Raw genomic sequence first — 10,817 nt, 5'->3', positions numbered from 1 at the left:
TGTCTACAGAGACAACGCTTGCGTAACCAGAAGTCATGCTCGGTACGTTTGATATCAATTCCACTCGTGTCACTGTTCTTTTTTATTCTGGAGCTTCGCATTCTTTCATATCACAAGCATTTGTTAGAACGCATAGCATACCCATATATGCCATAAAAATCATGTACTAGTAAACTCATCAGGAGGTAGTATGCAAGCTTCTTATCGTTGTCTTCCAACTAGTCTATCTTTAAGGGGGTAGAGTTCAAAGTGAGCCCCATTGTGTTGAGAACATCTGGCATTGTTGTGATTTTGGGTATGGATTGGATGAAGCAAAATCGGTCAGTAATTTAGTGTCAGGAGAAGGTAGTTGTTGTAACCACACCGAAAGGGGATAGAATCAGTGTCAATGTTGTAGTACAAGCACAGCCGACAGCCACAGTGAACCGGTGAAAGCTCTAGTTTGGTTTTGGTGAATTGATGAAACCCTAAGTGCTAACCTAGTTTATCAAGTGATCATGACATAGGTAGCACACTTCAAGTAGAGAAGCAAATGAAGATCATAGCATGACAATGATGATGGTATGGCGATGATCAAGGGCTTAAACTTGAAATGAAGAAAGAGAAAAACAAAAAGCTCAAGGCAAAGGTATAAACCATAGGAGCTATTTTGTTTTGGTGATCAAGACACTTAGAGAGTGTGATCACATTTAGGTTTGATAGCCGTACTATTAAGAGGGGTGAAACTCGTATCGGAATGCGGATATCAAAGTGCCACTAGATGCTCTAACTTATTGCATATGCATTTAGGATCTAGTGGAGTGCTAACACCCTTGATAATATTTGTGAAAATATGCTAACACATGTGCACAAGGTGGTTGTAGGGTTGAGATGGGTTTGGGTCCCTCTCTCCCTCCCGCCGAGCAAGCTCGGTGGGATTCGACGCTTTCAGGAAAATGAAATGTCTATTTTCTATTGCGCCGGATGCAAAATTCTTGGTGATTGGCACATTTGAGCAAGGGTGAAGAAGTTAGAGTTGAAATGGAGTTGGTCGAAATGATGTTGGTGTCGGTCTACTAACCGGACGCTGGGTCACTCAGCGACCGGACGCTGAAAGGCTGCGTCCGGTCGAGCTGTCAGACGGCACAGTAGGCTAGGGTTGAGCATCGGACGCTGGCTGCGTCCGGTCAAGGTGGACCGGACGTGTCCGGTCGAAAAAACATGCCTCGGGGAGCTTACTGGAAACGACCGGACGCTGGGCCTTCAGCGTTCGGTCAGTTTTGACCAGAGCGTCCAGTCAGCGTCATAACCGTTGGGATCTGACGAATAGCGTTTGAAGGCGATGACACGTGGCGTCCATCGGGCGACCGGACGCTGAGGGCTAGCATCCGGTCAGTTTGACCGGAGCGTCCGGTCAGAGCGCGTTTTGCCCAGTGAAGGGGTATAACGGCTCTATTTGATGGGGGCTCTATTTATAGCCCCATGGCCGGCTCAAGGGAAACATCTTTGGCCATTTTCATTGACATAGCAACCTTGTGAGCTAAGCCAAAGCCCTCCCACTCATCTACATCATTGATTCATCATCATAGTGAGATTGGGAGTGATCCAAGTGCATTGCTTGAGTGATTGCATCTAGAGGCACTTAGTGATCGTGTTTCGCTGCGAATTTCGCTTGTTACTCTTGGTGGTTGCCGCCACCTAGATGGCTTGGAGCAGCGAGGATCGTCGAGCGGAGGTGGTGATTGTCTTCGGCTCCTATCGTGGTGATTGTGAGGGGTTCTTGACCTTTCCCCGGCGGAGCGCCAAAAGGTACTCTAGTGGATTGCTCGTGGCTTGTGTGATCCTCATCTTATGTTGGTTGTGCGGCACCCTATTGAGGGTTTGGCGTGTGAAGCCAATTAGCGCGTGAACCTCCAAGTGAGTGAATCGCCACAACGAGGACTAGCTTGCCGGCAAGCAAGTGAACCTCGGTAAAAATTATTGTGTTCATCATTGATTCCGAGGTGATTGGTCATCATTGTTATTTATCTTCGTGATTGATTGGTTCATTCATCTACACAGCGGTATAACCCTCTTGATCACTCTCTTTACTTTACCGCAAACTAGTTGACAAGCTCTTTAGTGTAGCTAGTTGTGAGAGCTTGCATGCTTGGTTGGTGTGGCTCTTTAGTTAGCCTTTGAGAGCACACTAACATAGGGTAGTGTCATTGCTCTTGTGTGAATTGACACTATCTAAACTAGAATTGTGGTAGGTGGCTTGCATTTTGAGTAGGCTAGCGCAACACTCGCTTCGCCTCATAATTGTCTAACCATTTGGTTAAGTGTCGTTGTAGAAATTTTTATTAGGCTATTCACCCCCCCTCTAGCCATTAGGACCTTTCAACCAGCTTGATGATCACATCAATAAGGAGGACTTAGTAGTGGATGAGTTTCCAGATGTGTTTCCCGATGACTTGCCAGGTATGCCACCTGACCGTGACATTGAGTTTATTATTGAATTATTACCTGAAACTGCACCTATAGCTAAGCGTCTATATAGAATGGGGTTAATGAACTAGAGGAACTTAAGAAACAAATAAAGGAATTATAGGAGAAATGTTTCATTCATCCTAGTTTGTCACCTTGGGGAGCATCTGTTATATTTGTTGACAAGAAGGATGGTACCCAGAGGATGTGTGTTGATTATCGATCCCTAAATAAGGTTACTATAAAGAACAAGTACCCGCTACCTAGAATTGATGACTTGCTTGATCAGTTGAGAGGTGCTTATGTTTTCTCTAAGATTGATCTTTGTTCTGGTTATCATCAGCTGAAGATTCATGCAACTGACATACCCAAGACAACTTTTACTACGAGGTATGGTTTGTATGAGTACACCGTATGTCCTTTGGTTTGACCAATGCACTTGCATACTTTATGTACTTAATGAATAAGGTCTTCATGGAGTTTTTGGATAAGTTTGTGGTGGTATTTATCGATGATATATTGGTATTCTCCAAAACGGAAGAAGAGCACGCTGAACATCTAAGGTTGGTCTTGCAGAAGCTCAGGGAACACAAGTTGTATGCTAAGCAAAGCAAGTGTGAGTTTTGGTTAAATGAAGTTTCTTTCCTAGACCATGTTGTCTCTAATGGTGGAATAATAGTAGATCCAAGTAAGGTGAGAGATGTGTTGAATTGGAAACCATCAACTGATGTGGGAGAGATTCGTAGTTTCTAGGGATTGGCTAGATACTACAGAAGGTTCATAGAATGGTTTTCTAAACTTGCCAAGCCTATGACAGCTCTGTTGGAGAAAAATGTTAAGTTTGTGTGGTCCGAGAAGTGCTAGGCTAACTTTAAGGAATTGAAGAAAAGATTGACTATAGCCCTAGTATTGGTTTTGCTAGATTTGAGCAAGAATTTCTCTATCTATTGTGATGCATCTCGTCTGGGTCTTGGATGTGATCTTATGCAAGAAGGAAGAGTAGTGACCTTATGCATCCTGACAGTTGAGAAAGTATGAGCTAAACTATCCTACTCATGATTTAGAATTAGCAACAGTGGTTCATACTTTAAAATATGGAGGCATTATCTTATCGGACATAAGAGTGATATCTATACTAATCACAAGAGTTTGAAGTACACTTTCACTCAGATAGATCTGAACTTGAGACAACGTCGATGGTTGGAGTTGATTAAGGATTACGATCTAGTAGTACACTATCATCCTAGAAAGGCAAACGTTGTTGCCGATACTCTTAGCGGGAAGAGTTATGTCAATGAGGTGCAAGTGGCATCTATGTCAAGTGAGTTGTGTGCTGAACTTAAGCAACTAAACTTGGGTTTTGTTACTAATGCAGTAGAGTTAGTGATAGAGCCTACATTAGAGCTAGAGATACGCAAGGGTCAGTTACTAGATAAGAGGTTAAAGAAAATCACGGAGAACATAGTGATTGGTAAGGCACCAGGTTTTCGTATGGATGATAATGGAACTCTGTGGTTTGGGAAAAGACTGTGTATGCCTGAGAATAAAGCTATACAAGATGCAATTCTTCGTGAGGCACATGAGTCTGCCTAGTCTATTCATCCCGGGAGTACCAAGATGTATTTGGATATGAAAGAGAAGTATTCGTGGTATGGACTTAAGAGGGATGTGGCTGAATATGTTGCTATATGTGATACATGTCAGAGAGTTAAAGCGGAACATCAATGACCTGTAGAATTATTGCAACCAATGAAGATACCAGAATGGAAGTGGGAAGAAGTTGGTATGGATTTTATTGTTGGGTTATCACACACTCAGAGAGGTTATGATTCAATATGGGTGATAGTGGATCGGTTAACTAAGATTGCTCACTTTATATCGATCAAGACTTATTATAAAGGACTGAAGTTGACCCAATTATATATGGAGAAGATAGTGTGTCTACATGGAGTTCCCAAAAAAAATGTGTCTGATCGAGGTACTCAATTTACGTCTCATTTTTTGCAACAAGTACATATCTCATTGAGAACAAAGTTGAATTTTAGTACAGCATATCACCCTCAATCAAATGGACAAACTGAGAGAACTAATAAGATTTTAGAGGACATGTTGAGAGTTTGTGCGTTGCAGTACGGTACAAGTTGGGACAAGAGTTTGCCTTATGTAGAGTTCTCGTATAACAACAGTTATCAAAAGAGTCTCAATATGGCACCTTTCGAAGCATTGTATGGACAAAAGTGTAGAACCCTGTTGTTTTGGAATCAAATGGGAGAAACTCAAGTGTTTGGACCAGATGTTTTAAGAGACGCAGATGAGCAAGTAAGGATGATTAGGGATAACTTGAGAGTGACATAGTCTCGACAGAAGAGTTATGCTGACACTCAGAGAAGAGAATTGATTTTCAAAATAGGGGATTATGTTTACCTAAAAGTGTCAGTAATGAGAAGTGTGAGAAGGTTTAACATGAAAGAAAAATTAGCATCAAGGTATATTGGGACTTTCAAGATTTTAGAGAGACGTGGTGAAGTGGCTTATCAGTTGGAATTGCCCGAGAGATTGTCAGGTGTACATGATGTGTTTCATGTGTCTCAATTAAAGAAGTGTTTGCATGTACTGGAGGAGAAGATACCGTTAGAGGAGCTTACAGTTAAGGAAGATCTCACATATGAGGAATTTTCGGTAAAGATTTTGAAGATCCAATCAGGATGCAAGATGTTCTAAATTAGAAATCTCCAAAGTCAGTGCATCAGATTCGTTAGTTCCTTGGTCTTGCTGGTTATTATCGGCGCTTCATCCTTGACTTCTTCAAAATAGCCCAACTATTGACCAAGTTGGTCCAAAAAGATGTCAAGTTTGTATGGAGTCCGGCTTGTGAAGAATCTTTCCAAGCCCTAAAGAAGTTTCTTACCTCTGCTCCAGTCCTTGTCCAACCAGATATTGACAAGCCATTTGATGTATATTGTAATGCCTCAAGGACTGGATTGGGATGCGTGCTTATGCAGGATGGACATGTGATAGCTTATGCTTCACGCCAGCTGAAAAAGCACGAGGTGAATTATCACACCCATGCTTTAGAGCTGGCTGTTGTGGTGCACGCTCTAAAAATTTGGAGGCATTATTTATTGGGAAATAAGATGCATATTTATATGGATCACAAGAGTCTTATATATATTTTCACTCAGTCCAAGTTAAACATGAGGCAACAGAGATGGCTGGAGCTAATCAAGGATTATAATTTGGAGGTTCATTACTATCCTGAAAAAGCTAATGTGGTAGCTGATGCTTTGAGCCGGAAGTCGTATAAGTTGAAGAAGCACATTTTTTCCTCAACCATGCTGAGGTGCTCGCTCATATTGCTCTAGTCTCGGATTTACTTGAGTAAATTATTATAGAGCAATGGCAAGATGTTTTAGAAATTTCAAGTATTAAGAAGTTAATTGCCGAAGGGGCAACGACACCCTCCTCTTTCCGGGTGGTGTCGTTGCAAAACTGCCCTGTGAAAATCCTCACCAAAATCCTTACGACAAGGCTACAACAAGAAGTTCAGAAGCTAGTCGATGTGGACCAGACAGGGTTCCTGAAGGGGCGATCAATATCAGAGAACTTTGTCTATGCCACGGAATTGGTCCAGTGCTGCTTCCAGAGGAAAGCCCCCACACTGGTGCTCAAACTAGACTTCGCCAAAGCCTTCGACTCAGTTGATTGGAAATGCCTGCTGGATGTGCTCACAATCAGGGGCTTTCCCCCTCTCTGGTGTAGATGGATGAAGGAATTACTACAGACTTCTAAGTCGGCTGTCTTGGTGAATGGTTGCCCGGGGCCATGGATCCAGTGCAAGCGAGGGCAAAGTCAAGGGACCCCCTATCGCCCTACCTATTTTTGCTTGTTGGTGATGTTCTTCAGTCGGCCATCAAGCATGCCGGTGCAAGGATCTGACACCCGCTGACTTCATAAGCTTGCCTTGTCCTGCAGTATGCCGACGACACCCTCCTCATGTTGAGGGCCGACATTAATGATGTCCAACACCTAAAGACCTGTCTGGATCAGTTTGCCCAAGCAATGGGACTCAAAATCAACTTCCATGAAAGCACAGTGGTGCCCATCCACGTACCGCCGACGTTGATGGAGACGAGGTGGCTGCTCTCCAACGCTAGGTGGGGACGTTCCCACAAACATATCTGGGTCTCTCCCTCTCCAACACCAAACTCAGGCTCTCCGCGTTTGCCCCTCTGATTGCCAAAGTGGACAAGTATCTAGCAGGATGAAAAGCAACCCTCCTCAGTCCTGCTGACCGGGTTGTCCTGATCAATGCAGTTCTCGACGGCATGCCAACATATGCCATGGGTGCCCTGGTATTGCCAGTTGGGGTCAAAGAGGCTTTGGATGCTAAGAGGTGAGCTTTCCTCTGGAATGTATCAGACAAGACCACGAGTGCCAAATGCCTTATCACGTGGGAAATGTTTGCAAAACAAAGGAGGATGGAGACCTAGGGATCAAACGTCTCGACACTCAAAACGCTTGCCTTCTGCTCAAGCTTATACACAGGCTATACCATCCAGGGGACTTGTCATGGGCAGCTTGGGCAAGAACACAGGTCAGCCTCGTGGACCTCCATGGAGACATGACCGGGCCGCACTAGGAGGCGATGAGGGAGCTGTTACCAGCATACAGAAGCATATTGCATGTCAGGGCTGGCAATGGAGAATACACCTTCTGGCATGACAGATGCCTAGGGAATCAAACTCTATTTGAGGCCTTTCCCTCGCTGCACAGCCATTTCATCAAAGGAGATGCTTTGGTGCGCGATGTCCTCAGTGGGGATTTGGACACAATGCTCCAACCTCAGCTGTCCAGGCAGGCTGAGGATGAAATGGAGCGGTTGTAGTGTCTCCTACTGAGTGTGGGCCTTGACGATACCCTGGACGATAGGGTCTGTGTCTTCGCCAGATAGGATGGGAAGCTGGCTGCTGGGATGATCTACAAAACCTCAGTCAGAGGAGATCAGAAGCTGCCCTCCTTTGACTTCATCTGGCGTAACTTTGCTCCCCCACGCGTGAAGTTCTTCGCCTGGCTGTTGGTCCAAGACAGAATCCAGTGCAAGGCTAACCTGGAGAAAAAAAGGCCTACTGTCTGATGCAACCTATGACCTTTGCAAGAGCCAAGATGAAGATGCAAATCACATAGTGTCGGGCTGCTCCTTCGCTCGCTCCTTCTAGAGAAGAATAGGCTGGCAACCTAGAGAAATACAGAGACTCTCGGAAACAAAAACGCCTCACAGGGCTCCCCGAGAGGTTGCTCCTGCCTTCCTCCTCCTATGCTGTTGGGAATTGTGGAAGCACCGTCACGATGTGGTCTTCAGGGGGATGGCGCCAATCGTCGAGAGACTAATTGCCACCTGCACGAACACCGCGGCCCTATGGGAATGTCGGATGCCGAGAAGCTCGCCCATCTTATCTAACTTCTGGAGTTCTATTAGTAGCATGTAATCTTGCCTTTTCTCCTTCGCTATGTACCTCTGTAATTGTGGCACCACACCGAACTCGAGCTCTGCCCTCCACCCACCAGGTTTCCCTGGGATCTGTGGTAATGAATCAGGTGGGGATAGATTATCCCCCGTTGTCTTTCAAAAAAACAACCTGTTGGTTTTGGATGAAGACATGCATAATGAGTGGCGTTGTGCTCACTGCTCAATAAATGATACTCTTAAGGGCCTTTTTGTAGAGCTCCGGCTCTAACCAAAACAGCTTTAGTTGTGACTTCACCTGTAGAGCAGATTCATTTGGAGAGCTGAAACAGGTTTGTTGACCATTTGGCAAAGCTACTTCACTCGGCGATCAAAAAGGAAAAATATCCATTATACCCTTATTTCTTTTTTCTTTTCTTTTGTTTCTTCCTTTATTTTATTTTCTCTTCCCTTATATCACGTATTAGTATTTCTCTCTCCACCCAACAGAAGCGTGGCGTCGTTCTTATCCTCTCGCTTTCCATCCTCTGCACTCTTCCAATCTTCCTTATCCTCTCGATTTTCCATCGCCGGAACCGGAAAGCACGTATGCAAGCTCAGCACCTGCGCTGGCTGTCGTCGGCCCTCCTCCTCCATGGCTCCTCCCAAGCTGCGCCGGCTGCCGGGCCCCTCCTCTTCGGCACGCTCGCGCGGCCCGCACTCCTCGCCGGCGTGCACTTGCACGGCCTCACCGACGCGCCAGCGCACACACGCTCTGCCTTCACCTCGACGTCGCATCTGCGCTTTGCCTCACCATCGCCGGTGCAGCCTCGCCTCCCCGCACCGGGGCAGAAGAGTCCGGGCCCGCGTGGTGTCAGAGGGAGCCGGCGGAAGCTGCCTATTTCCAGCTTCACCTCGCGCCTGCCGTCTGTCTGAGCGCGATTTCCGGAGCTTCACGCAAGAGCGCTTTCATTTTTGCCGTTTGGTAGAGAGAGCCGAAAAACAGCTCCAGGAGCCGTCGAAGAATCCATACCAAACGGCCCCTAAGAAATGCTGAAGCACAGCTCACAGATTAACAGGAAGGACTGAACACAATTTCAAAAACGCAAAAGCTTGTTGGACACTTGAACAACAGTCTGGCACTCTAGTTCATAAAACATCTGGCACTCTAGTTCATACTACATCGGACTGAAACACTGACCATTAGCATGGTTCGTGCAGGTCAGAGGACAACGCTACAAATCAGGCAGAACAAGACGTACATTGGGGGGTAGTACTCTCCGCAAAAACTGAGAGCAAGTACCACCAGTCACTCTTTGCAAGTACCACCAGTCACTGTACGGTTGAGCCGACGGAGGGAGGCCGAAGAAGTCGAGCGTCTCCGGCGTGAGGTCGTCGAAGCGCACGCCCTGGTGCATCGACGACCCGAAGTCCACGTACTCCTCGTCCATGCCGAAGAACGGGCTCGGCGGCACCACCGCCAGCGGCTCCGGGCAGAAGGCATCGTCGTCGTCGGGGTCGACGAACACCAGCGGGTCGACGCCGGAGGCCGGGCTCCCGCCGCCGCCGCATGAGAGCAGACGAGTGGCCGCCGTCGGGGTGGTACCGGACGAACCGAACTCTGATGCGCTGTCGGAGTGCGTGGGCAGCGAGATGGCGAGAGCCACCGTGCGTGGGCGTGGCTCCTGGTCCTCCCGCCTGCTGCTACTCTGGCCGCCGGTGTGGAGCAGCGGCTTCGTCTCCTGGATGGGGATCATGTCCTGGCACGGGATCTGACAGAGAAGCTGCAACTGCAATGCGCAAGGTTTCAGACTTTCAGTTGTCAGATGTGTCATAGTCGAGACTTGAGTTGACAAACATAAACGCAACATTTTTCAGAAAATGGTACCGTACTAGAAGCTGATCAAAGGAAACATGAACAAAAACATTTTTCAGAAAATCATATACTAGAATAAATTTGTTAGAAAGACAACTGCTTGTTGGCTATAGTCGTACTAGTTCAGAAGAAGCCATTTGTTTCAGAAATGCAATGCTGCAAATCAATCAGACACGTACAAGTCTGCTACTCCACTTCAGAATAATCAGAATTCAGAATTCAGAGAGACAAACAGATAATAATGCAGGCAGTAATCAAAGTCACCTTCTGAGCGGTCGAGGCACGGGCGTGCGAGGACGAGGCGCCGCCGCAGCTCTGCCTGCCGCTGCCGCCGCCGGGCCTCCGACGGGGCGCCGGCGCGCGCAGGAGCCTGGCCAGCCGCTTCTGCCGCGTGCTCCAGAAGTTCTTGACGTCGTTGTCCGTGCGGCCGGACAGGTACGTGGCGATCCTGGCCCACTTGTTGCCGAACTGAGCCTGCAGGTCGATCACCACGCGCTCCTCCTCCGCCGAGAACTTGCAGCCCCTTCACACAGGAAACGGCATCAGTTCTTCATCAGTTTTGGGTATGTATCTGAACAGCAGTTCTTCACCCGTCGTCCATGCAGAACCGTCAACAGGGCAATGCATGAGGAAGAACGAAGAAGAGCGGCGGCGTAACCAACATGCTTGCCGGGTTGGGAAGAAAAGAGAGGGAGAAGGAAGCGAAGGAGGAGCAGGGTGAGCATGCGTGCATTACTTCTTGATGTCCGGGCGGAGCTTGTTGAACCAGCGGAGGCGGCAGGACTTGCCGGTGCGCGGGAGCAGGCATTTGGATCGAATGGAGCTCCATTCCCGGGGCCCGTTCTCGCGGACGTGCCGCCGCAGCACCTCGTCCTCCTCCGCCGTCCACGGGCCCTTCCTCACCCATGCCGACAACTCACGACCACCGCCGCCGGGCTTCATCGTCCTCGCTCGCTCGCCGCCGGGCAGGGGGCTCGGTCTCTCTCCTAGTCTCCCTGTCTTGCCCTGTAGTTGCCCACCAGTGCCCTCTCTCCCGCGCGTCAGGCTTCGGCC

The 10,817-nt window shown here is 47.6% G+C and overlaps 1 protein-coding gene across 1 annotated transcript; it reads right to left on the bottom strand.

Annotated features, from left to right (window-relative positions):
• Window positions 1-8,782: 8,782 nt before the first annotated feature.
• Window positions 8,783-10,817, bottom strand: LOC136472745 (probable transcription factor MYB58). The gene is made up of 3 exons (XM_066470459.1): window positions 10,501-10,817; window positions 10,029-10,287; window positions 8,783-9,678 (listed from the first exon to the last, which is right to left on the bottom strand). The coding sequence occupies exons 1-3, from the start codon at window positions 10,704-10,706 to the stop codon at window positions 9,124-9,126; spliced, it is 1,020 nt and encodes a 339-aa protein (XP_066326556.1). The 5' UTR covers window positions 10,707-10,817; the 3' UTR covers window positions 8,783-9,123.

The sequence above is a fragment of the Miscanthus floridulus genome, chromosome 8, assembly GCF_019320115.1.
Source record: "Miscanthus floridulus cultivar M001 chromosome 8, ASM1932011v1, whole genome shotgun sequence".
NCBI classification, from domain to species: Eukaryota; Viridiplantae; Streptophyta; class Magnoliopsida; order Poales; family Poaceae; genus Miscanthus; species Miscanthus floridulus.
Note: the sequence above shows the minus strand (reverse complement) of the source record. Positions and strands in the feature narration are given on the sequence as shown.